This window comes from Cyanistes caeruleus, chromosome 24 (genome assembly GCF_971803275.1).
Source record: "Cyanistes caeruleus chromosome 24, bCyaCae1.hap1.1, whole genome shotgun sequence".
Lineage (NCBI taxonomy): Eukaryota > Metazoa > Chordata > Aves > Passeriformes > Paridae > Cyanistes > Cyanistes caeruleus.
Genome location: NC_141724.1, coordinates 1,881,007 through 1,908,738, shown reverse-complemented (window position 1 = coordinate 1,908,738; position 27,732 = coordinate 1,881,007). Strand labels below are relative to the sequence as shown.

The 27,732-nt window shown below is 54.4% G+C and overlaps 1 protein-coding gene and 1 non-coding gene across 9 annotated transcripts; both read left to right on the top strand.

The window, feature by feature from the left end:
- BLACAT1 (BLACAT1 overlapping LEMD1 locus) lies at window positions 1-22,446 on the top strand. Of its 8 annotated transcripts, none has more exons than XM_086861862.1 (3): window positions 1-213; window positions 19,609-19,784; window positions 20,438-22,446. In XM_086861862.1, the coding sequence occupies exon 2, from the start codon at window positions 19,645-19,647 to the stop codon at window positions 19,744-19,746; it is 102 nt and encodes a 33-aa protein (XP_086717988.1). In that variant the 5' UTR covers window positions 1-213; window positions 19,609-19,644; the 3' UTR covers window positions 19,747-19,784; window positions 20,438-22,446. The 8 variants fall into 8 exon arrangements, with proteins under 8 accessions (XP_086717988.1, XP_086717984.1, XP_086717985.1 ...); XM_086861858.1 differs by lacking the exon at window positions 1-213 and adding an exon at window positions 775-977; XM_086861859.1 differs by lacking the exon at window positions 1-213 and adding an exon at window positions 2,115-2,280.
- A 1,700-nt stretch (window positions 22,447-24,146) lies between these two features.
- On the top strand, window positions 24,147-24,218 carry TRNAW-CCA (transfer RNA tryptophan (anticodon CCA)). The gene has a single exon. It is a non-coding gene; the product is annotated as a tRNA-Trp (tRNA).
- The last annotated feature ends 3,514 nt before the right edge of the window (window positions 24,219-27,732 follow it).

The window sequence follows — 27,732 nt, the reverse complement described above, 5'->3', positions numbered from 1 at the left end:
CCCCAGTGTCAGAGCTCGGGCAGCCAGGGAAAGGCGCAGGGAAAGCCGCTTCCATCCTCACCCCGCTAATCACACTCATTAGGGGAGCAGTGCTGCCTCCCTTTCCGAGCTAGCCCAGCTATTTTTAATCCCCCTGCCTGCTCAGAGCGCGCACCGGAGACCTCGGATGGGCTTTTTCATTCTTTCCCTGGAAAAGGAGATTTCTCCTCCCAGGTCAGAGGCTCTTTTGTGTCTGCTCGGGGCCGGAGACAAAGCAGGAACGGGGGAAGCAGGAGAGAGGCGAGCCGGGAAGAGCAGGGAGAGGCTGGAAAAGCCGGGAAGAGCCGCGGAGAGGCCCTTGAATTTTGGCCAATTCAGGATTATTTTCACCCAAAACAAAGCAAATTTCATTTTTTTTTTTCCCCAAGCTCACCAGCTACCTCCACAAGAAGAGAACCACAGCAAGCCACAGCCACGAGAATTAAATCCATAAATCCCCACATTTTCAGCTCGGGATTTTTGGGATGCTCCGGGCTGGAATTGCCGGGGATGGGGCGGGGCGGGGGGCAGCGGGGACCCTGCCCCGGGTACCGCATCCTCCGTGCGGGGAGCGGGGATGCGCGGGGGATGCGCGGCTCGGGAGGAAGGGATGGAGAAGCAGGAGATAATTTAAGCAGGAGATAATTTATGCAGCAGCTCGGCTCGGGGTTGCGGGCCCAGCCGGGTGGGAGGGAGGGAGGGAGGGATGGATGGATGGAGGCCTCTCCCCATCGCCCCTTCACCCGCCCCCTCCCGCCCCGCAGCCACACACAGCCTCACAATCCTCCTTTACAATTAGGAAAGGCACCTAATTCAGCAGCGCTCGGGCTTTTGTTCCGTCTCTGCTCCGCCGGCCGAGCCCTCCCCGCTGCCTCCGATGGGCTCCGGAGCCTCCTGAAGTTGCTTTGCAGGATTTCCCCCCCCCAGCAACTCCCAGAAGAATCGCTGGAGTCCCGCGGGTGAGACGGAGGAGGGGGAAAGAGGAGCGGGAAAGGAGGAAAAAAAAAAATGAGGAAAAAAAAAATGAGGAAAAAAAAAAAGGAGGAAAAAAAAAAAGGAGGAAAAAAAAAAAAGGAGAAAAAAAAAGAAAAGGAGGAAAAAAAAAAAGAAAAGGAGGAAAAAAAAAAGAAAAGGAGGAAAAAAAAAAGAAAAGGAGGAAAAAAAAAGGAGGAGAAAAAAAAAAAGTAAGACGGCGTTTTTCTCTCGCTTTCTTTGTCTGGAGCTTTGCCTGCAGGAGTTGAGAGCGTGAGGGGGCACCGGGGGAACGCTCAGCCCGCGGTGGGATCGGAGCTGGAGCACCTGAATCCCCCCAGCTCCCGGCTGCCTCACCTGGGCAGCATCCCCGGCAATTCCAGCCCGGAGCATCCCAAAACAATCCCGAGCTGAAAATGTGGGGATTTATGGATTTAATTCTCGTGGCTGTGGCTTGCTGTGGTTCTCTTCTTGTGGAGGTAGCTGGTGAGCTTGGGGGAAAAAAAAAAAATGAAATTTGCTTTGTTTTGGGTGAAAATAATCCTGAATTGGCCGAAATTCATCTCCGTATGAATATTTCTGAGTTGCGCGGGTATATTCGTGTTACATCCCCATTATTTATGTTGACAGAGAATTACATGCAACACATGCTAAGGCAGTTATCAGCTAATTACACGCCAGCTCATTAACTGTCGGATTCCAGGCTTGGAACGGGTGTTCCTGTGGACGAATTGAAGTTTTTTTTTTGTGTCCCCCCCAAAGCGAAGCGGGGGCTCTGTGGGTGTGTGTGTGCAAACACTCGGGCATTGTTTGCAGGGGGAATCAACCCCACCGAGCCTCCGCCTGGTGCGGGAGGAGCGCTTGGGTTTCCGAAGGGCACGGAGAGGATCTGGAGCTGCCTGGATCTCCCTGGATCTCCCTGGATCTCCCTGGATCTCCCTGGATCTCCCTGGATCTCCCTGGAGCCTGGAAGGATGCGGCCGGCAGGGCTGGGGGTGCTGCTGGAGCCTCATCCCAGCCATTCCAACCTCCGGCTGCAAACTTGCGGCTCCAAACCCCGAGAGGAGGAAAGAGGGAGAGGGAGAGGGGGGAAAAGGGAGAGGGAGAGGGGGGAAAAGGGAGAGGGAGGCTCTCCAGGTCCTCTCCGATGAGGTAATCCCAAAGAAAGATAAGGGAAGCGGTGCGTGTACCAACCTGAGCGCTGATGTCAGCCGGGGAAAAGCAGATTAAGGATTCGGGGAGAGGAATTGCAGCGATTTTGGCGTCACCTGCTCGCCGCTGTTAATTCAGGTGTGTTGTGGTACCGGCTCGAGGGTCCCGAGGGGGGTCCGGGCAGCCCGGATGGTCCCGCCGGGGTTTGGGGGATGCTCGGGGGGCTCTGTGTGTGCTGCGGTGTTTTCACGTGTCTGGAGTCAGGAAAATGAGGATTTTTCCCTGCCAGAAGCTTCAGTGCCACTGAGGAGAGGGGAGGAAGAGCCCAGCCCTGGGCCCCGCTCCGCTGAGCGGGCTGGGGGTGCCCAGAGGGGCTCAAACCGTGTCCCCTCCCCATGGTCTGTGTGTCCCCTCCCCATGGTCTGTGTGTCCCCTCCGGTGTCTGTGTGTCCCCTCCCATGGTCTGTGTGTCCCTCCCGGTGTCTGTGTGTCCCCTCCCGGGTCTGTGTGTCCCCTCCCCATGGTTTGTGTGTCCCCTCCCGGGGTCTGTGTGTCCCCTCCGGTGTCTGTGTGTCCCCTCCCATGGTCTGTGTGTCCCCTCCAGGGTTTGTGTGTCCCCTCCCATGGTCTGTGTGTCCCCTCCGGTGTCTCTGTGTCCCCTCCCGGGTCTGTGTGTCCCCTCCCGGGTCTGTGTGTCCCCTCCGGGGGTCTGTGTGTCCCCTCCCATGGTCTGTGTGTCCCCTCCCGGGGTCTGTGTGTCCCCTCCCCATGGTCTGTGTGTCCCCTCCCCGGGTCTGTGTGTCCCCTCTCGGGTCTGTGTGTCCCCTCCCGGGGTCTGTGTGTCCCCAGGGAGTGGTGGCAGAGCGGCAGCAGCGATGTGTGGGAGCAGGGCTGGCTCCAGGCAGGGGGAGCAGGCTCAGGGACAGGTTTGGGACACTCAGAGCACCTCTGGGTGTCCCCGTGGGGCTGGGACCCCTGCGGGGGTGGCTGTCCCTTGGTGGGGGACAGCTCCGGGCTGGCTCCGGGTGATCCCTGCTGCTGCTGGAGGTGCCACCCTGTGTCACCTCTCGGGATGGATCTGGGAGCAGGGAACAACAGGGAATAATGAGGAATTTCAGGGAATTTCAGGGAATTTCAGGGAATTTCAGGGAATTTCAGGGAATTTCAGGGAATTTCAAGGCTGGCAGCGGCCAATATCCCCCATCTGCCTCCCCTTGGACCTGGCTCCGAGGATGCCCCCGGCACTGCAGCTGCTCCGGGCTGCTCCTGCTCCCTCTCCCGGGGCTGATCCCTGCGCTGTCTCTCATTCCAGTCCCACATTTCCTACACACAGCCCCTGCCTGTTGTACCAGGGACGGTCCTGGGGTGAGGACCTGGCTGTCAGGTCCTTCCCTGGGCTCAGCGTGGCCCTGAAACCCCAAACCCAGAGCAAACTTGGTGCCCTGACAGGGATTCCCAAACCCTGGGAGAGGCTGAGTGAGGCTGAGCCCCTTCAGCTGTCCAAGAAATCTTCTGGAGCTTCTTTTTTTCCATGGGAAATGTTCCTGTAAAGCCAGAAAGTCTGGGAATGGTGACTTGGAGAAGGAGGGAAAGGCTGGGGAGTGACATTGTTACAATGACAAATATTCCCTAAATGCCCAGGAACTGCCCCCCAGGCCTGCCCTGGAGGACTCAGCCCTGAAGGCTGATGTGGGAGGAGGGTTGAGATATTTTCTTCCCAAGTTTGAGCCTGGGGTGATGTCCCTGGAGTTCCTGGGCTCACCTGAGATGGGCTGAGCCCACGGAAGGACCCTGAGGGAGCTGAAGTGGCCCCTGGAGCTGAGGGTTTTATTCTCCCTTCTCCTTTCACCCCTGGACAAAGCGTTCCCATAGCCCCAAGGGGCTCTTTCCTCACCTTCCCCATCTGATTCCTCCATCTCTTTGTTCCTCTGGTCACTCCTGGCCACTGAACCGGCCCCTTCAGCCCATCTCCCTCCTGTCCCAGCTGGAGTTCCTGCAGTTCTGAGGGAGCAGGGACTCCTCACCAGGATCCAGCTCCTGCACTGCCCAGGGCGGCTCAGCTGCAGCTTCACGTCCCTGCCAGGACCTGCCCACTGACCCCTGATCCCTGCCAGGACCAGCCCACTAACCCCTGACCCCTGATCCCTGCCAGGACCTGCCCACTGACCCCTGCCAGGACCAATCCACTGACCCCTGATCCCTGCCAGGACCAGCCCACTAACCCCTGATCCCTGATCCCTGCCAGGACCTGCCCACTGACCCCTGATAGGACCAGCCCACTGACCCCTGATCACTGATCCCTGCCAGGACCAAAACACTGACCCCTGATCCCTGCCAGGACCAGCCCACTGACCCCTGACCCCTGCCAGGACCAGCCCACTAACCCCTGATCCCTGACCCCTGCCAGGACCAGCCCACTGACTCCTGACTCCTGCCAGGACCAGCCCACTGACCCCTGCCAGGACCAGCCCACTGACTCCTGACCCCTGCCAGGACCTGCCCACTGACCCCTGATCCCTGACCCCTGCCAGGACCAATCCCCAACCCCTGATCCCTGCCAGGACCAATCCACTGACCACTGACCCCTGCCAGGACCAGCCCACTGACCCCTGCCAGGACTAGACCATCAATCCCCCATCCCTGCCCGATCCAGACCATTGATCCTGATCCAGATCATTGATCCCGATCCAGATCATTGATCCCCATCCCTGCCTGATCCAAACCATCAATTCCCCCATCCCTGCCTGATCCAGACCATTGATCCTGATCCAGATCATTGATCCTGATCCAGATCATTGATCCCCATCCCTGCCCGATCCAAACCATCCCTCACCGGCCCTGCAGCTGCTCTGGCAAATCGAGACCAATCCCCACCCCCGGCTCCTGCGGCGTCTCCTGCCTCGCAGCCCAGACTTAATTACAGCGGGAACTGAGCAATGTGTGACCGGGAATGTGCTAAAAGGCCCGGGAGGATCTTGTTAGTGAGGACCTTCCCTGGATTCCCGAGCTGCTGCCGCCCTCTCCTAATGGGATCCGTGGAAAAATGGATGGAGTGAGCAGGAACAGACCTGGGTCGTTATCTCGTCCCTTCTCTCTCTGCCTCTCCCATCCTTTATTTCCCATGGAAATAAATCGGGGGGAGCTGGGGCTCTGCAAAGGGCAGTGAGGCTGAGCAGAAGGATTTGGGATTTGGGCTGTGACCTGGGGTTCACAAGTCATGATTTTGGGATGCTGGGTCATTTCTCTGCTCAGGGATGGATTTGTTGGTTTGCAGAGCGAACAGAAATGAATTTACCCCGAGTTTTCCCAGCAAGATGAGAAATGAGATGGTTTAGGGCTGGAGGATATTTTTTTTTTCTCTTGGTACAAAGGAAAACCTTTTCACCTAAAATAAGTCCTGTGGGGAAGATGGAAGGAGGGCTGCGAGTGGCGAGTTGCTCCAGATGGAAAAGTGGGAAGGAGAGGTTGCAGCTCCTCCAGGCTGGTTTTGTCCCTGAAGCTGAGTGGGACAAACGAACTGGAGATGTGAAATGTCCCTGCTGGCTCAAACTTGTCCTGGAGGGACATTTCCACAACCTCAGGCTCCGTGGAAAAGCCGCTCCTGTGGGGCTGCCTGGTGTGGGGACAGCGCTGTCCCCCTCAGCACCTCAATTCCTGCTGCAGGGAAAGCCTGGAATTCCCTCTGGAGAAGGAAAACACCTCCTGGGCTGGAGGGAGCAGCATCTGAGCTCCTGGAGGGAGGTGGGCAGGAACATCCCAATGGGAATGAGTTGCTGAAGTAGCCAGGATTGAAAGATTTCTTTTGTCTCCTCCAAACAAACCAGAGCAGCTTCCGTGCTCTGGAAGGAGCCAGGTTTTGTGTGCACACCTGGAAAATCAGGAGAGGTTTGGCCCTTCCCAAAGCGGATTTTCCGTGGCTGCACCCCGGGGAAGGGAGCTGGGCCCTGCCTGCGATGCTGCCATGGCTGAAAACAGGGATTTATGGAGCGCATTTCCCTGGAATTCTCCCATAATGGTGTTGGAGACTCGGCGGTGTCACCCTCAGCTCCGCAGGGAAGCAGGGGGAACTCTGCTCTCCTGAGTTTCGCAGGATCTGAGGGGCTCCTCAGCTTCCCCCTTTTTATTCCTGGAAGATTTATCAGGAATTCTGCAAAGATTCAGGCAGCTCACAGTGGGAAATCAGGTGGTGATGAGAAAGATGATTAAAATCCATAAATAACCCCGGAATCGCCCCATCCACGGGATGTACAAACAACAACCTCTGCACCTCCAGCTGCACCGCAAATGTTCCAGAGCCTCCCTTTTCCCATGGGAGATGTTCAAAAAGTTCAGGCATAAGGACTTGGAGAAGCAGGGAAAGGCTGGGAAATGACATTATTACAATGCCAAATATTCCCTAAATCCCCAATTCGTGATCCAGGGCGCCTCGGAAATGTGATTAGGAGATTTAATCTGCCCGGGCTGGAGCCGCTTGTCAAAGACAGCTCGAAAACGGATTCTTGCCCAAACTCTGGCTCGAGCTGCTCCCCAAAAATCTGAGCTTTAAAGTTTAAAAATCCACCAGGAATTTGGGGGCTGATGGGGCCCGAGCCAGGCGGGGGCTGGGGGAGCTGCAGCCGATTCCCCCAAAGCAGAGGCTGATTCCACCTCCTTGGGATGAGACTGGTGTCTGTGGAAGACAGGGTGTTCCAGGCTCTGCTCTGGAGTGTCCGTCCGTCTGTCCGTCCCGGTTCTCTCCCGGGGGTTTTATTTGTGTCCGTCTCTCATTTCGGGGCCACGTCCCGGGCTCTCCGCACGCCTGGGGAGCGGGCAGGGAGCTGGGAAAAGCGGGAATGAGCCTCGGGAACGGTGCTGGGGAGCCCTCGGCTCCCTGGAGGATCCTCCTGAGCCCTAATTTCGGGTGGCCTCATTTAGAGCCCCCCCTGCTCCCGCTCGAGCCTCTCCGGGTGCTGAGGGATTTCTGCAGGGGGGATCAGGAGCGGCAGGAGGGGCTGAGGTTTCCAAAGGCGCTCGAGTGCTTTTGGGAAGCCGGGATGGCTGTCAGAGCATCCCAAATATCCCCCGGGACTGGAAGAACCAGGATGATCCCCAGGGAGGGAGGCAGGGACCTGCTGAAGGCAGCAAAGCGCTTTTTAAAGCATCGATCCGAGCGCTGAGAGTCTCCAAGGTGCGTTCGCTGCCTCTGCCCGGGATTTCCGGGCGAATCCCACCGGGAATGCTCTTCCAGGGTTTGTGATGTTCAAGCGTTGGCATTTTTGGGGCAGCCTGGCTGCCTTGAGGGCTGCGGGGGTTTCGTGAGAGTCCCCAAACTCCCCCCGCGCCTTCCCCACCTGCCCAAACCTCCCCCAAGGCAGCGCCTGGGACCAGGAGCACGGGGGAGGCTTTGAGCGTATCCAAGATACAGCGGATTTGGGCACCCTGTCAAATGTTCTCATTGTCTGACCCTTGTCCAGACGCCAGTAAAACCCTTTGGGAAATTCCCCCTCCGCCCAGCGCACCGGCTTTAATTACAGGAGAGGAATGCGAGGCGCAGAGCGCGGCTCCTCCCGGCCCAGCGCCTCGTGGCTGCCCGAAAGTTTGCGAGGTTCGGGGGTGCAGGGGAAGGGCAGAGCTGGCTGTGACATCCCCCGAGACCCCCGCGGGGGGTTTGTCCCCCTCCCCGGGCTGCGCTGGCAGCGGTGCCCGAGCAGCAGGACATGAGTAATCCCCATCCCACCGGGGGAGGCAGATCAAAGGCACCCGAGGAGATACAAGAGGTTTCTGCTTCACAGACCAGAGCGGCTGCAGTTCAATAGCGCCTTTGTTACCGGCCCTGCGGAGCCGGGGATGGAGAAATACCTGACCCCGCTCCCTCCCTCCCTCCCTCCCTCCCTCCGCTCCCAGCCCCTCGCAGCACAACCAGCTCAGCCACGAGAGCAGCACCAGAAAGGTTGGGGGGTCCCAAAGACCCCCCCTCTGTCGGGCTGGGAGCAGCGGGATGACCCCCCCCCGAGCAGCGTTGGGCACCCCCTGCCCCGGGGTTTGGGGAGGAGAGGATGAGGATGGTGATGATGAAGGCGCTGCCGCTCCAGCCCTGTCCCCGCTGGCACCGGGCCCTTCCCGCGGAGAGCGTGCCACGCTGCCAAAGGTGAGCTCAGCGCGCTCGGCCGGAGCCTCCGGGCACTCCTGGGGTCCCTGAGGCTTGGACAGGGCACGGTGGCACCGGCAGGGACACGTGTCCTCGTGCTGGGGACAGCAGCCCGTGCCCTGCCAGGTGCCACCGCCGGGGCAAGGCCGGGCGTGCCGCAGGGCCAGGAGAGCCAGGAGGGACAAAGTGATGGGTTTGTGTCTCTCCACCATGGGATCGGGGCTGATCCGTAGGGATTGGGGTTGATCCTTAGGGGTTGGGGTTATTCCCGAGGGATTTGGGGGTGATCCTTAGGAATTGAGGTTGTTCCCGAGGGATTTGGGTAGATCTGTAGGGATTTGGGGGTGATCTTTAGGAGCTGGGGTTGTTCCCGAGGGATTTGGGGGTGATCTTTAGGAGCTGGGGTTGTTCCCGAGGGATTTGGGGGTGATCTTTAGGAGCTGGGGTTGTTCCCAAGGGATTTGGGGGTGATCCGTAGGGATTTGGGGGTGGTGGGTGCGGGACACGCAGGGCAGGGGGAGCCGTGCGGGGGTCCTGGTGTGCCCCCAAAAAGATCCTCCCAGTGCAGCAGCTGCTCCCAGGGATGGAGTTTTGGGACCGAGGGGTGCTCCGTGTTTCGGGACACCCGGAGGGGACCGTGGCTCTTCCCCCTCGCCACTCACGGGAGATAAAAGAGGGAAAACCTCGGGAAAACGCCAGCTCCGAGCTGCCCCGCGCTCCAGGAGCTCGCTGGGGAGGTCAAAGCCGTGCTCTCTGCTACTGCAAACCGCAGCAAAATCCCTCCCTGCCTCCCATCCCCGCGGCTGGAAAAGCTGGATTTCCCAGGGATTCTGGGGAGGGTGAGGAGGGGACTCTCCCACCCTGACCTCATCAGCTCCTGGCAATTAACAGCCGCTAATGAACCAGCGGGGTGAGGCAGCAGAGGCCGGAGCGTTCCCAGGGACAGCCTGGGCACCTCTGGTGCCACCCAAGGAGCTTCTCCAGGCGCAGAGAGGCTTTTCCTGAGGAATCGGGGAGCGCGCCACCTTGTCCCTCTTTTGGTGGCTCCAGAGACGGAAACTCCCCCGAAAAGGCCCGAGGGGGGGGAGGAAGAGAGCGGGAGGAGGGTTGGAAGCCAAACTTTTCTTTGGGCCTTTGTCTGAGCCCACAAAGGCGGCTCTGTGTGGATGAACCTGGCCGAGCACCCACCTGCAGCCAGGTGAGCTGTGGGGGCAGCGGGGCTGCAGCTCCTGCTCAGCCTCCCCGGGCGAGTCCCCTGCTGGCCCTAAAAGTCAGATTTTCAGGGCAGGGTGAGGCTGCACCCCGAGGTGAGTGTTTCTCCCTAGAAATGGGATTTATCCCGCCGCTCCTCCTCGGAGAGGGATGTGCAGGTGGGAATTTGTGCGGCTCCATTTGTGCAGCCTGGGTTATGGCTCCGAGTCTGTCGGGTTTTTTGGGATCCTGGGAAGAGGAAAGGATGCCAGGTGCTGCCAGGGATGAGCTGGGGCCGTGGCCAGGACACCGGGAGAGGGGAAAATCAACCATTCCATGGCTGCTCCAATTAATTCTGGCTGTCCCTGCCATCCCAGCTCCTCATGGGGCACGGGCTCCTCCTGCCCGGGTCAGCTCCCTGCTGGGACACGGAACATTCCAGGCTGGGATCGCTCCCTCTGACCGGTGGAAAACCCAGGAGAAGCCACCCCGTGGTGCTGAGGGGGGGTTGGGATGGGAGCCCACCCTGATTTTGGGGTAGAAACCCTCCCTGGTTTTGGGGTGGGATCCTGCCCTGGTTTTGGGGTGGGAGCCCCCCTGGTTTTGGGGTGAAAACCCACCCTGGTTTTGGGGTGGAAATGCATCCTGATTTTGGGGTGGAAACCAGCCCTGATTTTGGGGTGAGATCCCGCCCTGATTTTGGGATAGGATCCTGCCTTGATTTTGGGGTGGGATCCCGCCCTGATTTTGGGGTGGGATCCCGCCCTGATTTTGGGGTGGGATCCCGCCCTGATTTTGGGGTGGAAACTCACCCTGATTTTGGGGTTGTGCTCCCAACTGGTCACAGGCAGGGAGCACAGCTTACCCCAAAAAAGTCATTTTCCCCAAAAAGTCGTTTTCCCCCCCAATTCTCCTTTCCCTGTTCCCAAAGCCTGCTGCCTTATCCTGGCTAAGCCCTCTGCTGTGGTCTATGGCTTTTTATTCCTATGTGATTGCTTTCCCGAACTCATGTAGGGCGAAAAGCCATGGGCTACACAGGGGAGGGGCTGCACCTTCCAGGCACCTCCGAGCCCCCCTCGAGCCGCCCGCATTTATTTGGGGCTCGAACAAGGAGTGAAAGGGGGCACTGAAGCCTTGCAGGGCCTTCCCGGAGGGGTGGGGACACAAAAGGCGCCCGGGGGTGGCGGGGCCGTCCCCATTCAGCACCGGGAGCGGCTTTTCTTTGGCGTTTTGGAGCTTTTTTTCCCCGCACCTGCATCCCCCCGAACAAAAGCAGCGGGAAGAGGCCGGGGGTGTTTCTGAGGGTGTTTCCGAGGGTGTTTCCGAGGGTCGCAGCCGCTGCCCGGGTGATGGCAGCAGGGGGAGGAGGGGGTGAGGGTTTGTTTGGGGGGGTCCAGCCCCGTCTCCCAGCGCAGGTTTGTGCCGGGCAGGGGTGACACGAGGAGGGTGAGGGGAGGTGGTGGCCCGGAGCAGGAGAGGAGGAAGGGTTGAGTTACAGGGCAGGGCTTGGCAAATGGGGGAGTTTTTAAATGTGCAAAAAGTCGGCGGGGTCCGTGGGGTGGGAGAGGAGAGGGGGGTGCTGGAGACCCCATTGCCACTGACCCCATTGCCACTGACCCCATCCCTGCAGATCCCACTGACCCCATTCCTGCAGATCCCACCCCACAAGTCCCATTCCTGCTGATCCTGCAGATCCCATTCCTGCAGATCCCACCCCACTGACCCCATTTACACAAACCCCATTCCCACTGACCCCATCCCTGCAGATCCCACCCCACAGATCCCATTCCAACAGACCCCATTCCCCCAGATCCCACCCTATAGACCCCATTTACACAAACCCCACCCCACAGACCCTATTCCTGCAGCCCCCACCCCACTGACCCCATTCCCACTGACCCCTTTCCCATAGATCCCATTCCAACAGATCCCATTCCTGCAGATCCCATTCCTGCAGATCCCACCCCACAAACCCCATTTTTACAAACCCCACCCCACAAACCCCATTTTTCACAAACCCCATTTTTCACAAACCCCACCCCACAAACCCCACCCCTGCAGATCCCACTGACCCCATTCCCACTGACCCCTTTCCCATAGATCCCATTCCAACAGATCCCATTCCAACAGATCCCACCCCACAAACCCCATTTTTACAAACCCCACCCCACAAACCCCATTTTTACAAACCCCACCCCACAAACCCCATTTTCACAAGCCCCACCCCACAAACCCCACCCCATGGACCTCATTTACACAAACCCCACCCCACAGATCCCATTCCTGCAGATCCCATCCCACAAACCCCATTTTCACAAACCCCACCCCACAAACCCCATCCCTGCAGATCCCCCAGATCCCACCCCACAAACCCCATTTTCACAAACCCCACCCCACGGACCCCATCCCTGCAGATCCCACAGATCCCATTCCTGCAGATCCCACCCCCACAAACCCCATTTTTACAAACCCCACCCCACAAACCCCATTTTTTACAAACCCCACCCCACAAACCCCATCCCTGCAGATCCCACCCCACAAACCCCATCCCTGCAGATCCCACCCCACAAACCCCACCCCACGGACCCCATCCCTGCAGATCCCACCCCACAAACCCCATTTTCACAAGCCCCACCCCACAGACCCCATCTCTGCATCCCCCACCGCGCCCACACCCACCCCAACAACCTTGCGGGGTTCCACCTCCCCCTCCCCAAGCAGGAAACGAGCAATTTCTCTCTTCTTTGCTTTTTCTTTTCTCACTTCCTGAGCTTTGACTCATTTGGGTGTCAGGCTTTCAAGTTTATTTCACCAGCCTGGAATGCATCTTTAAAAATAATAGTCCCTGGAGAGAGAAAAAAAAAAAAAAGGGGGAAAAAAAGCTGAGGTTCAGCCGTAATCCCATGACTCAAGGAGGTGTGGAAGGAAGAAAATCATGAAATCCCATGAGTTCCAACAATGAAAGCAGGAGAGCTGGCACATAAATCATCAAAACCAAACACCATCCGTCAAAATGAAAGGAATTAAGCCAATCTCGCCGGGCTGTTTTAATTATTTTTTAATGAGGATTTGCTCATTCAGAAAATTCACCCGTGACAAGGCCTGCCCCGAGCCATTCAGGCCGGGCAGGGGGACACGCTTGGTTTGGTCCCTCCACCCCCGCCCTGGGGCTGCTCCAAACCGGGAATGGGAGCCTGGGATGAGGCTGGAATGAGAGCGGGGCCAAGGAACCCAAAACAGCCCCGATTTGGCCATTTCCAACCCAAAAAGTGGCGCTGGGGAAGGAAAATCCTCTCTGGATGGTTCCTGCTGTCACCACGAGGATTCCTGGGATGATTTAAAGCTCATCCAGTCCTTTCCCCTATCCCAGATCGCTCCAAGCCCTCTCCAACCCCGCCCTGGACCCTTCCAGGGATGGGGCAGCCCCAAACACCGGCCCCTGCTGATATTTTGGTGTCTTTTTTTGGGCAAAGCAGCTCCAGGCAGGAATATCGGTGATCCCCAGCCCTGGGAATGGTTTTTATGGGGTTGATTTTTCTTTTAGCAAGGCAGGAATGAGGCAGGGAATGGAGAGAGCGGACTGGGAGCACTGGTGGGGGTGACTGGTGCGGAGCAGCCCGGTCTGGAGACTTTGTGCCAAATCTCCCGGCGGTGTTCGCCAGCCCCATCGCCCCCAGGGCTTCTACAGAGAGATTCAGGGAGATTTGACACGGGGTTTTCAGCTCCCAGGAGCCCCATCCCATGGACACATCCCACTGACCCCATTCTCCCAGATCCCATCCCACAGATCCCATCCCTGCTCATCCCTTCCCACAGATCCCATCCCACAGATCCCATCCCACAGATCCTATTCCTGCTCATCCCTTCCCACAGATCCCATTTACACAAACCCCATTCCTGCTGATCCCATTCCTGCTGATCCCATTCCTGCTGATCCCATTCCTGCTGATCCCATTCCTGCTGATCCCATCCCCCAGATCCCATCCCCCAGATCCCGTTTACACAAACCCCATTCCCACGATCCCATTCCTGCTGATCCCATTCCTGCAGATCCCACCCCACAGACCCCATTCCCCCAGATCCCATCCCACAGATCCCATTTACACAAACCCCATTCCTGCTGATCCCATTCCTGCTGATCCCATTCCTGGAGACCCCATTCCACAGACACCATTCCCACGGACCCCATTCCTGCAGATCCCACCCCACTGACCCCATTTACACAAACCCCATTCCCACAAACCCATACCTGCAGATCCTATTCCTGCAGATCCTATTCCTGCTGATCCCATTCCTGCAGATCCCACCCCACTGACCCCATTCCTACCCCACAGACCCCATCCCACCCCACAAACCCCATTCCTACCCCACAAACCCCATTCCTACCCCACAGACCCCATCCCACCCCACTGACCCCATTCCCACCCCACTGACTCCATTCCCACCCCACAGACCCCATTCCCACAGACCCCATTCCCACCGATGGGTCCCCACAAACGCTCCCACCAAAGCCCCCCGGAGCAGAATTCCTTGGCAGGGCCCCTTGGAAAAGCTCCCAGCCGGCTCTGGCATCACCTCCGGGCACCCTCCTCTGGCTCAGCGGCTGCTCCAGGGATAAAACATTCCTGGCAGGCCCGAAAAAGCGGGATGGAGTGGGAATTTTCAAAGCATTTTGGGGAATTCGGCCGGTTTTGGAAAAGGCTGCCGTGGAAATTCCAGCGCATCCCAGAGCCGGGCTGGAAGGAGCTGGAGAGGTTCCAAGGAATTGCCGGATTGTTCTGTCCCCAAAAACACCCGGAAAAGGCAAATTCTGGAGCCGTCCAGCGCTCCCAGGTCCTTCCTGAGCTCCCAGGAGAGCGTTAATTACAGCTAATGAGCGCCGTGAGCCAGGGATGCTCCCAGCCCGGGATCTGGGCTTGGAGCATCCCAAAAACTGGGAGAGGCTCGGGCTTGTCCTGCCAGGAGTGGGAATTGTCCCGACACGGAGCCACAGCAGCCCCTGGGCATCCCTGGGGGCAGCAGATCCCAAAATTTGGCTCAGGGATGCTCGGGCTCAGGGGCGGCAGCTCCCAAATTCAGCCCAAAATTTGGAATGTGCAGCCACAGGGGAAAAAACTCCCAGATTCAGCCCAAAATTTGGAATGTGCAGCCACAGGGGTGGCAGCTCCTAATTCAGCCCAGATTTTGGCTCAGGAATGTTCGGGCTCAGGGGTGGCAGCTCCTAAATTCAGCCCAAATTTTGGAATTTCCAGGCTCAGGGGTGGCAGCTCCCAAATTTTGGCTCAGGAACGTTCGGGCTCAGGGGCAGCAACTCCCAAATTCAGCCCAAATTTTGGAATTTCCAGGCTCAGGGGTGACAGCTCCTAAATTCAGCCCAAATTTTGGAATTTCCAGGCTCAGGGGTGGCAGCTCCCAAATTCAGCCCAAATTTTGGCTCAGGGATGTGCAGGCACGCTCGGAGAAGGACCAGGAAATGAAAATCCACATTAAATCCCAAATCCTCCACCCAAGGCACGCCTGGGTTTGATCCACGCCTGGATGTGAGATGTTTGGATATTTTACCTCCCAGGGTTCAGTTCCTCGAGCGCTGCTCCCACCCCAAATCCGGGTTTTTGGGAAAAGCTGGGGGAAGGTTTGCACTGAAAATTCAGCGGCGGGACAAAAAAAATAGACAAAAAAAAAAGACACAAATCCTGGAATTATTTATCCAGCTCTGCCCTGGGTGAGGAATTACAGCTTCCTCCTCCTCCTGGCTGCCTGGGAATGGATTATTTAGGAACTGGTGAGGCCACCGGTGCTGAGTCAGCCCCGAGCTAATGAACACCCCGGCTGCCCATTTGAAATTTATTGCACCTATTAATTACAACCATTAGCTGCAGCCAGTGAAATTTTTATAATGAGGACCCTGGCGACTTTGCCTTCCCTAGCAGCAAATTAACTGTGTGGGGGGAAGAATCAATGGGATCAGCAGACTTTACAGAAAGCGATGTTTTAATTAGAGATTCTCTGCAAACACCGCCAGGCAACATCTTCTCCCTTCATTATCTCCCCTTAAAGGGCTGCTGCTGCTTTTCAGGTCGGTTTTTATCCCCTCCTCTGTCTCCTCTGTTGTTGGGATTTTTTTTATTTAATGCTCGGCTGCTCATTAGGGGAAGAGGTTTTTTAAGCGGGGTTTGGCTCGGGGTTGGTTGTAAGCAGCGAAATTTCCGAGTTTTTATTTTGAGGAGGGAAAAAAAAAAATAAATCCAAACCGGTTGGGGAATAATCGATTTGAAAATTTGGCTGGAAAAAATGTTAAATTGGCTGGATTTTGGGAGGAGGAGGGAGTGTGGGGAAAGGGGTTGTGTCCACAAATCCCAGAGCAGAGAGTTCTGGGATGCAGGAGCTAAACTTTGGATGATTCGAAATCAAAGGAACAATAAAAATCTCAGGCAAAACTTTGTTCATGGAACATCCCCAGCACCCCAAAAAGTCCAGGATTGGGGAATGAACCCCTGCAAGGCCCAGCTGTGACTCTTCCCCCGGGGGTTTTCCTCCTTGGATTTTAAAAACCGAGCTGATGATCCCAAAACCATCAGCCCCCCCCCCTAAAAACCTTGGCTGTGGGTGTGGGGATGGATGGAGAGGCTATCGTGAAAAACAAATTAAAGGAATTTTTTTTTCCCTCGGTTTCATCACAAATAATTTAATTCCGTTCGGCTCCCTGCAAAAAAAAAAAAAAAAATCACAGCCCCGATTTCCATTGCAAATTATTTCCTTTCCCAAGGAAAAATCCCGGCAGCAAAAACATCTCCAAAATCCGGGGGTTCAGACGCAAAACTCGTTTTTTTTCTAATAGATTCGCTAAAAAGTTAATTCCAGGGTGCCTCCCAGAAATAGAAAAGGAAGAGGGAGGAAAATCAGCTGGAATGAAAGATCCTGTTTGCCTGAGCATCCCAGGGGCTGGCGGCCACCGGTGTCACCTGGGAGTGTCACCAGAGCTGAGCCCACCCCTGCTGCCAGGAGCTTCCCGGATGTCCAAAAAATCCCAGGGAAGTGGGAATCGCTGGATTAAGGAACAGTCTGGGTCCAGCTGCTCCAGAAAGACATTATTTTCCAGGCAAAATGACATTATTAAAGCGAGCATGCTGATGGCAGACAGCCCCCAATTCATCACTGTGACAGTGACAAACACGGCCCGGGGTGATGCAGTCGACTAAAGAGAGTTCTCCAGCTTTACATCTTTAATGCTCGGCGCATTTTCTCTGCCGCAGCCGAGTTTTTTTTTTTTTTATCCCGAGGATCTTCTGCCTTGAATGGAAAGGGCAGAGCGGGGCTGGGGAGCCTGCCCAGCCCTTGCAAATCAGCCAGGGCTTCTGTCAGCGCTGCCCGAGCCAGTTCATTGCAATTTTTTTTAATTATTCCTTGCTCCTCCAGCATCTCTTTTTGCACCTTTTCAAGGGGAACAGGAGCGTCAGGCTCAGCTGGGGCTGCCTCCATTCTCCGGGGCTCATTCATCATTGTCCCCTGCCTGAATGGGAGGCAGAGGGTCAGCCTGAAAAGCCCGAGCGCTACAAACCCCTCTAAATATCTCAATAGGTCCCTAATGGGGTCCCAGCCAGACCCCCCAGGCTCTGGGGGTGGTTTTGTGTCTGTAAAAGCCGGGAGAGGGGGGATGGAGACGTGGGGTGGCACAGGGCACCGCTGGGGACCTGCCTGGGAGGTCTGGGGGTGGTTTATTATGGCCAGAATTATTTAATCCGGTTATTTATTGAATTCGGTTATTTAATCCGGTTATTAAATACCCCGGAGCGAGCACAGGATGGGCCAAACGCAGTTTGGGGCAGCGCTGGAGCATCCCCCACACTTTTCCCTGCGCCCACCTCCCCTTCCCTTCCCCGCTCCATTCCCGGGAGGCCGCGGGGTTGGGAGGTGAACGAGACCCCCTCCTTGTCCCCCTCTGTCCCCTCCGGTCCCCCCGAGGTCCCCGCGGGCCCCTCGGCACCAGCGGCAGCCTCGCAATTCCCATGGCGGGGCTGGCGAGCACAAAAAGCGGCCGCACAAAGAGGGGAGGCCGGGACCCGCCGCAGCCTTTCAGAGCCGGGCGCTCATTAGAGGCTCTGCCCCGGTAATTCGGGAGCTGCAGAGGTGGCCCGATTGAATTTGTGAGACCCCAGAGGTGGCCCGATTGAATTTGGGAGCTCCAAAGGTGGCCCGATTAAATTTAGAAGCCCCTCAGAGGTGGCCCGATTGAATTTGGGAGCCCCCAGTGGTGGCCCGATTGAATTTGGGAGCTCCAAAGGTGGCCCGATTAAATTTAGAAGCCCCTCAGAGGTGGCCCGATTGAATTTGGGAGCCCCCAGTGGTGGCCCGATTGAATTTGGGAGCTCCAAAGGTGGCCCGATTAAATTTAGAAGCCCCCCAGAGGTGGCCCGATTAAATTTGGGAGCTGCAGAGGTGGCCCGATTAAATTTAGAAGCCCCTCAGAGGTGGCCCGATTGAATTTGGGAGCCCCCAGTGGTGGCCCGATTGAATTTGGGAGCTGCAGAGGTGGCCCGATTGAATTTCGGAGCCCCCGGAGGTGGCCCGATTAAATTTGGGAGCTGCAGAGGTGGCCCGATTGAATTTAGAAGCCCCTCAGAGGTGGCCAGATTGAATTTGTGAGACCCCGGAGGTGGCCCGATTAAATTTGGGAGCCCCCCAGAGGTGGCCCGATTAAATTTGGGAGCTGCAGAGGTGGCCCGATTGAATTCAGAAGCCCCCCAGAGGTGGCCCGATAGAATTTGGGAGCCCTCAGAGGTGGCCCAGTTGAATTTAGAAGCCCCCCAGAGGTGGCCCGATAGAATTTAGAAGCCCCCAGAGGTGGCCCGGTTGAATTTGTGAGCCCCCCAGAGGTGGCCAGATTGAATTTGGGAGCTCCAGAGGTGGCCCAGTTGAATTCAGAAGCCCCCCAGAGGTGGCCCGGTTGAATTTGTGAGACCCCAGACGGGTACCCAGATGGCCGAGGAGGGCAGGAGGGAATTCAAGGCGATGTTTCTGCCTCTGTGCTGCAGCTGCGCCCCTTGGAAAGGGGGAAAAGGGCGGAAAAAAGAGGGAAAAAGGGAAGGCGGGGATGTGGCATCGCCCCCCGGGCTCTGTCACCCATGCGGCTCCACCTGCTCCGCTTCCTGCTGGGAATTTGGGCTGCTCCGAACTCCTCCTGTGGGATTTGGAACTGTGGGATGGGGAAGGGCGGGTTCCCCCGAGCCTGAGGAGGCGACGATGCCCCAAAACCCATTTCGCCACTGGGATCCGATCCAGGCTCGCCCTGAGCACCAGCCCTGCCCCTTCTGGGGTAAAATCATCCGAAATCGGGGCAGGAGGTTTCATCCAGGGGAGCTTCCAGCCCTGGAGGTGCCCAAGGCTGGTCCCTCCCAACCCAAACCACCCCGGGATTCTGGGATTTGATGGAAAGCTCAAAATTGGAGCAGGGAGAGAACGAAGCTCTCCTGTCAAAGCATTTCTGGGAGGATTTGTTATTTATTTAAAACCCCCCCAGCCTTGCATTTGCATAATTACATTTTGAATTACATTTTGCAGCTGTTGGGCCGTGGCGTGGGCTGGGCTTTGGGGCATTATTTGTTAAAAAATGGACACGAGGAGGGAATTGGGGCCCAGCTGAGCCTTTTTGTGCCATGGGCCGGGGAAATCCCGGCGCTCCTCGGCTCCACGGGCACCGGGAGCTGCGATCCCGTTGTTCCCTGAGTGCCAGAGAGGGGAAAAGGGGAATGGGAAAGGAAAAGGGGGAAAGGAAAAGGGGGAAAGGAAAAGGGGGAAAGGAAAAGGGGGGAAGGAAAAGGGGGAAAGGAAAAGGGGGAAAGGAAAAGGGGGAAAGGAAAGGAATGGAAAAGGAAGGAAGGAAGGAAGGAAGGAAGGAAGGAAGGAAGGAAGGAAGGAAGGAAGGAAGGAAGGAAGGAAGGAAGGAAGGAAGGAAGGAAGGAAGGAAGGAAGGAAGGAAGGAAGGAAGGAAGGAAGGAAGGAAGGAAGGAAGGAAGGAAGGAAGGAAGGAAGGAAGGAAGGAAGGAAGGAAGGCTGGCTGAGATGTGTCCTGGTCCATGGTGATGCCCGGATTTTGGGGCTCTGCTCCCCACCCTCCTCCTGCCCTGACTCTTCTCCCTGTCCCCCTCCAGGTCGGAGTCACTCCCGAGCCTCTCCTGCTCCGGGTGATGCCCCAGTTCACCTTCGCCTGCTTCTGTGGCCTCCACGGCTTCTGCAAGATGAAGAGGAAGAAGGAACAGGCCAGCGGGGGGCAGGAGACGGCCGTGTGAGGATCAGCCCCCGCCCGGGACCCCCTCCTGTCCCCTCGGTACGTCGGGACTGCCGGGGGGCTTCGGGTGCCTCCCTCCTCTCTGCTCTGCAGGAGCTGCTGCTGCCTCCGCCCGGGGGCATCGGGGGACCCGGGGGGACCGGGGAGCTGAGCCGAAGTGTCCGGGGTGGTGCTTGGCAGGGAAGGGGAGCGATTGGGGCTGGGAGAGCACGGGGGGAGCTGCTCCATCTGCTCATTTAGCCCGCAAATTCTCCATTTATCCCGCAAATTCTCCATTTATCCCGCAGATTCTCCATTTATCCCAAAGATTTCTCCATTTATCCCGCAGATTCTCCATTTATCCCGCAGATTCTCCATTTATCCCGCAGATTCTCCATTTATCCCAAAGATTCTCCATTTATCCCAAAGATTTCTCCATTTATCCCGCAGATTCTCCATTTATCCCGCAGATTCTCCATTTATCCCGCAGATTCTCCATTTATCCCCCAGATTCTCCATTTATCCCAAAGATTTCTCCATTTATCCCAAAGATTTCTCCATTTATCCCAAAGATTCTCCATTTATCCCAAAGATTCTCCATTTATCCCAAAGATTTCTCCATTTATCCCAAAGATTCTCCATTTATCCCAAAGATTCTCCATTTATCCCAAAGATTCTTCATTTATCCCAAAGATTCTCCATCTATCCCGCAGATTCTCTCCCGCATCCCGTGGATTCTCTCCTCATTTCCCGTCCCTCCCTGTCCCCAGGAAGCCGGGGAAGAGCCGAAGTGTCCCTGCCCACGATGTCCCTGCCCGTCCCGCTGCGAGTGAGAATTCCCCCCCTGCTCCAGCAATTCCCAGCAGAGAAACCGGGAAAAGCTCCAAAATCCGGGCCAAGCCTCATCCTTGCCGGAATCCAGAGCTGGGCAGCGCCTCTGGCACGGCCAGGTCCGTCCCTGCCTCCTTCCCTCTCCCTGGAACAATCCTGGACCTTTCCAGAAACTCGGGATGCGCTCCGGCAATTCCTCCCGACTTCGGATCTTCCTCTTCTCCCCTCCAGAAGCAGCCGGACCTGAGCGCTGCTGGAGCAGATGAATCCCGCTGATGGCAGTGGGAATGAGGCGTCTATCCAAGGAAAATTCCAAGGGTTTTCCGTCCTCTGGAGCGGGAGGCGAGCGGTGAAGCCGAAGCCGGAGCCGTGTCCTGGCTGCTCCCGGATTTCCTTTGGGAAGGGATGCAGGAATGCGCAGGGCTCGTCCTCCCCATCCCGGATCCGGCTGGAATTCCTACAAATCCCTGCGGATTCCCAGAGTTCACGGGAAGAGCCTTCACCTCCTCAGGAAAGCAGAGCCGCGCTCCCTAAAGAGGAATTTATTCCCACCAGCAATAATCCCATCCACCAAGGGAAGGATCCAGCTGCCCTGCTCACATTCCCACCGGGAATTTGGGCTGGGAATTCTCCAGGCAGGGCAATTCCTGCATCCAAGACTCAAAAAATTAAACTGAAAAAACCCCATTTTAAATGTTTTTCTCCCCTCAGAAATCACCTGCTCGAAAATGTCCCTTCTCCCAGCCGAGGGGAGGATTCTCTTCCAGGTATTCCCAGTCTTCCCACAGGACAAAATTAATTCGTGGCTGTCCCAAAACTCGGCGTTTTCCAAATGTTTTCCCGAGGATGAAGCAATTCCAGATCAGTTGATTTGGGAAAATGCTGAATTTCCATTTCATTTCACATTTTTGCACCTCAGCCTCCTCGGTTCCACCTTTGGGGAGGAACTTCGGGATCAGCTCTGGACCAAAAAATCCAAGGAAATTGGTGGAACTCCAAGGGAATTTCCTGAATTTCCCCACTTCCACCTTTGGCGAGGACCTTTGGGATCATCTCCAGACCAAAACCAAAAAATCCAAGGAAGTCGGGAATTTTCTGGGAATTCCAAGGGAATTTCCTGACTGTAACTTTAATTTTTGCGCAAGGATTCGTGGTGGCCGCGAGAGGGATTTCGACAAGTTGGGATTAATCCCTGCACGGGTGTGAAGATAAAGGTGGAATTCCAACCTTGTTTTATTCCAGGAAAAATCCAGAGGGACACTCTGACACCGAGATATGTAAAAAAATATTAATTATAGCGAGAGGAGCTTGGATCGACTTCCATCCCTCCGATTTCTCCTGTTTCTCCAGGTTTTTCCTATGCAAAAACACACAAAAAACCAGCAAAAACAAAGCCAGGCTCAGCAGCAGGTCCTGACTCAACAAAGCCCCGCTTAAAGCTAAAGCTTGGCTTTGGGATTTTGCTGATTCCAGCCTGGATCGATCCCTGGGAAAGAGGGGAAGGGGCAGAACCCTCCTTGCAGCCTCTCCTGACACGGATCAAAGCATGAAATCTCTTTTTATCGTCCTTTATTTTTATCCCTGCTGCCCGGATTTCTTTGGGAAAAGATTCCCAAGATGTTCCTCAGGAATCTCCCGGCCCCAGGAGCCATAGGAATTCCTACTGTACATTTATTTTTTTGGGGGGGGTTTTGTTTTTGGGGAGGGGGAAATAAAAGTGGCATTTGTAAATAAGCACAGGAACAGAGCAGAACAAATCCTATAGGAATTCTTATTCCAGAGGAATAAATTAATGGAAAAAAAATTAATGGAAAAAAAATTAATGGATAAATAAATTAATGGATAAATAAATTAATTGATAAATAAATTAATGGATAAATGAATAAATAAATTAATATATAAATGAATATATAAATGAATATATAAATGAATATATAAATGAATATATAAATGAATATATAAATGAATAAATAGATTAATAAATAGATTAATAAAGAATAAGTCAAGCAAATAAATCAAATATTTATGATAATTTTTGGAGTGGGGGTTTTTATGGTTTTGCTCCCTCTTTTTCTCGGCTGGTTCTTCAAAACATCCCCAAAAAGGCACCTTTCAAAAAGGGCCCTGAAATGGAAATTCCCGGAGTTTGGGAATGGGATTGGCTCCGGAGAAGGGCACGGGGGTTGTTAAAGCACAAAGCGACCCCACAGCAATTCCTGGGATGTCAGGAAAACTCCCAGGGAAGGCTTTGGAAGTCAGATGGGGGAAAAAACCCAACAGGGTTCATTAGAGTCATTATTGGGCTCCCCGCTAACGAGCATCGCTGGCCCGGGTTTATCGCTCTCCTGGGGGGTTTCTGCTGAGATCCATCGACTCCTGGCACGTTCCCACTTCCCAGAAGGATCTGGGGAATCTCTCAGCTCTCCCTGCCCTCCTTGGGGAGGATCCAGGAGAAACCAGGAGGGATCCAGGAATAACAGGGAGGGATCCAGAAGAAACCGGGAGGGATCCAGGAATAAAAGGGAGGGGTCCAGGAACCCCAAGGAGGGATCCAGGAATAACAGGGAGAGATCCAGGAACATCAGGGAGGCATCCAGGAGCATCAGGGAGGGATCCAGGAACAGCAGGGAGGGATCCAGGAGAATCAGGGAGGGATCCAGGAGCATCAGGGAGGGATCCAGAACTGGGGAGGGATCCAGGAGAATCCAGGAGGGATCCAGGAGCATCAGGGAGGGATCCAGGAACACCAAGGAGGGATCCAGGAACATCAGGGAGGGATCCAGGAGCATCAGGGAGGGATCCAGGAACACCAAGGAGGGATCCAGGAACATCAGGGAGGGATCCAGGAGCATCAGGGAGGGATCCAGGAACACCAAGGAGGGATCCAGGAATAACAGGGAGGGATCCAGGAGCATCAGGGAGGGATCCAGGAGCATCAGGGAGGGATCCAGAAACACCAAGGAGGGATCCAGGAATAACAGGGAGGGATCCAGGAGCATCAGGGAGGGATCCAGAACTGGGGAGGGATGCTCCTGGGAGTGCCATGGGAAGGGATCAGGAACTCTCAGCTGATGGATCGGAAAAGGTGTGAAAAGGCGGGAAAAGTTGGGAAATGTTGGGAAAAGGCGGGAAAGGCGATTTTCCCGCCCCCCACGCCATGGGCTGGACTCGGCTGGGAGCGCCCCCAACCCTCGCACGCCCCTCCCCGTGCGCGGCCCCTTTAAATCCGCCGGGACGGCACAGCCCACCGCGGGACGGGGGGGGGAATCCCTCCTCCTCTCCCCTACAGCGCGCAGCCGTCACGGCCGCGCCACCCCCCCGCGGGCGGTGGTACAGCCCGGCGTGTAGCTGTGGGGAGGGGGCGTGGCCAGCACGGCGGGGCGGGCTCGGAACCCCCTGAGGGCGGCGCGGGAAAGGTGCGGCCGCTGCTCCGGGACGATCCCGGGAAAAACTGGAATTTCTTCCCGGTGTGGCGGAACTTCCCGGTGTGCGGGAACTCCCCGGTGTACGGGGCGCTCCCGGCGGGGCGGGGCTGAGCGGCGGAAGTTGGCGCTAAGGGTTTTGCAGCAGGGGCGGAGGTGGCGCTGCCGAGACCTCGTGGCGCAACGGTAGCGCGTCTGACTCCAGATCAGAAGGCTGCGTGTTCGAATCACGTCGGGGTCACGGCGCCCTTCGGGGCTCCCTTTTTCAGCGCCCCCCGGGATTTTTTGGGGTGATCCCGGCTGCGAATCCCGCAGATTTTGGGGTGAGCGGAGCTCCCCTCGTGCTGTGGCTTCTCCTCGCGTCTCGTTTTTTTGCCCCTCTGAAAGAGCGTTGGAGGAAATTCTTCCGGAGCGTTGAATATTTAACATTAAAAAGTATTGGGGATCAATAGGGATCTCCTGGATCCCCAAATTCCTCCCGGATTTTGGGGGGGTCAATGGAGAAAGCTGCTCCTGCCCCGTTCCCGTGGCTGCTCCTGGGAATTCCATGAGGAAACGCTGAGAAATTCCATGGGAATATTTATGGGATCACCCGCCAGCCCTCCCTGGGCTGCTCCTGAGGCTGCCTTGGGAATATTTATAAACATACACATACTAAAAATATTATTAATATTATGTCATATATCTATATATCTATATATAAAAATATATAAAAATATAAAAATATAAAAATATAAAAATATAAAAATATGTGTTTTCCTTCTTTTCTCCCTCACTTTTTCCCATTTTCCCCTTTCCTCTTTTCAAGGGCTGCTCCCATTCTGTGGTTTTCCCTCTTTTCCCCCTGGGATTTCTGCAGGATCCACATCCCGTTCTCACCCTCCTCCTCCAGCCTCGCACCAAAAACATCCGAGTCTGCTCCAAATCTTGGGAGAACTGGGACATCCCGGCGTGGGGAAATTTGGGAATCTGCCTCCTCCGCATCCCTAATTTTAGGCAGTGAAATTCCAGAGCTGTCAGCCAAGAGCAGAGCTTGGCACAGGCAGGGACAGCAGTGATGAGGAAGTGGGAGCTGAGGAGCAGCTGGGACACGGCCCTGTTCCCAAAAACCATCCCAAAATGGGGCTGGAGAGTGGGAAAAACGAGGATTGGTGGGATTGGGAAAGTCCTGAGGGATCTGGGAAGGGTTTGGAGAATCCTGAGGGATCTGGGAAGGGTTTGGAGAATCCTGAGGGAGCTGGGAAGGGTTTGGAGAATCCTGAGGGAGCTGGGAAGGATTTGGAGAATCCTGAGGGAGCTCAGAAGGGTTTGGAGAATCCTGAGGGAGCTCAGAAGGGTTTGGAGAATCCTGAGGGAGCTGGGAAGAGTTTGGAGAATCCTGAGGGAGCTCAGAAGGGTTTGGAGAATCCTGAGGGAGCTCAGAAGGGTTTGGAGAATCCTGAGGGAGCTGGGAAGGCTCAGCCTGGAGAAAAGGAGGCTCAGGGGGAATTCCTGGCTCTGCACAAGTCCCTGCCAGGAGGGGACAGCCGGGGGGGATTTGGGATGTTATCCCAGGGAACAGGGACAGGAGGAGAGGGAACGGCCTCAGGCTGGGCCAGGGGAGGCTCAGCTTGGACAGCAGCAGGAATTTCCTCATGGAAAGGGCGGCCAGGCCTTGGAAGTGGCCAGGGAGGTTTGGAGTCCCCGTCCCTGGAGGTGGCAGCTGGAGGTGGCACTCAGGGCTCAGGGTGGGCATCGGGCACAGCTCGGACTCGCTGATCCCAGAGGGATTTTCCAGCCTCAATTCTGGGATTTTGGGATCTCAGCTGCTTCGTGCTCCTCCTGGGAGCCTCTGTGTTCCTCCAAGCATGAGCCAACCCCACACGACCCTTCCCAAGTGCCAGCTCTTCCCAGCGCTTCCAGGGATTTCCAGGAAATGCTCCAACATTTCCCCGAGCATCTATGGATTTCAATTCCAATAAATTCCTCTTTTCACTCTTTATTCACCGAAAAAAATTTCCCTATTTTCCCTCTTTATCCATAAAAAAAAAAATCCCTCTTTTCCCTCTTTATCCACAAAAAATTATCCCTGTTTTCCTTCTTTATCCACCAAAAAAATTCCATATTTTCCTTCTTTATCCATAAAAAAAAAAAAATCCCTCTTTTCCCTCTTTATCCACAACCTCCTCATTATTAAATAAAACCCCTTTTCCCGCATTTCCTGAGCTGATTATTCCCATTTTATTCCCATTTTTTTTCCTTCCTCCTGCAGCTCTTTCCCCTTCCCATTCCCCATCCCAGGAATTCCGAGCAGGAATTTGAATCTCCTCAGGAATTCCCGCTCCTCCCCTGCTGTTCCCATGGAAACAGATGTGGAATTACAGGGATTTTATGGATTTTTGGGAATATTTTGAATTCTTTTTCCCTTTTAACAGCGACATCTTCCTTCATTCCCGAGGTTGGGGTAAATAAAAAATCCGCTTTTTTCAGGCACCAAAAAAATTGGGAATTCATCATTCCCGGACACCTGGAAATTGTGGATGAGCCGTTCCTGTCTTGTTAAAATTCCCCGTTTTTTCCCTGTTTTATCCCATTTTTCCTCCTTTTTCTCAGATGCATGAATTTTAGTGGGCAGGAAAATGGTTTTGTTGGGATTTATTTTTGTTGTTGTTGTTTTAATCTTAATGAAATACTTAATATAAATTTACTTAATTAAATACTTAAATATTATTGAATTTATATTTTTAATTATTTTATGTAATAATATATGTTTATATATTTATATGCTTATAAATTTAGATATTTATATGCTTATAAATTTATATATTTATATATTTATATATATATATATTTATATATAGATATATTTCTATATTTATACTTCTATATTATATATTTATATATGATATTTATATATTATTATTTTATAATTCTATATTAAATATTAAATATACTTAATATAAATACACTTAATGAAATAAATAATATTTAGTTTCTATTTTAAATTGCTATATACAATAATATATTTTTATATAATTTCATATTGTAATTTTTATATTAAGTTCTAAATATAGTTCATAGAAATTTAAATTAAATACTTAAATTTAATTTATATTGTAATTATTATATATAATAATGTATTTTTTATTTATATTATATATTTTTATATAATTTTTTTATATTTTATATATTTTTAAATATATTTATTCTAATCCAGTTTGGGAAGGGGATTTTTCCATCTTGGGAATGGGATTTTTCCAGCTTTGGAATGGGATTTTTCCAGTTTGGGAATGGGATTTTTCCAGCTTGGGAATGGGATTTTTCCAGCTTGGGAATGGGATTTTTCCAGTTTGGGAATGGGATTTTTCCAGCTTGGGAATGGGATTTTTCCAGCTTGGGAATGGGATTTTTCCATTTTGGGAATGGGATTTTTCCAGCTTGGGAATGGGATTTTTCCAGTTTTGGAATGGGATTTTTCCAGCCCAGGAAGCTGCAGGATCCAAGGATGCTCCTGTGGGCCCAGCCCCGAGCTCGGTGCTGATGAGGGAAAAGCTGCAGGAGCAGAATTCCCTGGGAATGCCGAGGATTTCCAGAGCTCCAGAACCTCTCCAGGGTATTCCCGAAGGCCTGGGAGCATCCAATGGATCCCTGAGGATCCCTGGGTGGGAAGTTCTCCTCGGAGGAATTTTCCATGAAGTTCTTCCACAACGTTTTGAGGAGAAAAAAAGAAACTTTTAACACCTTTTGAAAGAACCAGGTCAAGGCAGCAAAATCCT

Excerpts from the sequence above, each read along its gene's own strand:
- BLACAT1 (XM_086861857.1), top strand. The coding sequence starts at position 8,120 with ATGACCCCCCCCCGAGCAGCGTTGGGCACCCCCTGCCCCGGGGTTTGG. Across the intron at positions 8,270-19,608 it reads AGCGTGCCACGCTGCCAAAG|GTCGGAGTCACTCCCGAGCC; the intron begins GTGAGCTCAGCG and ends GTCCCCCTCCAG.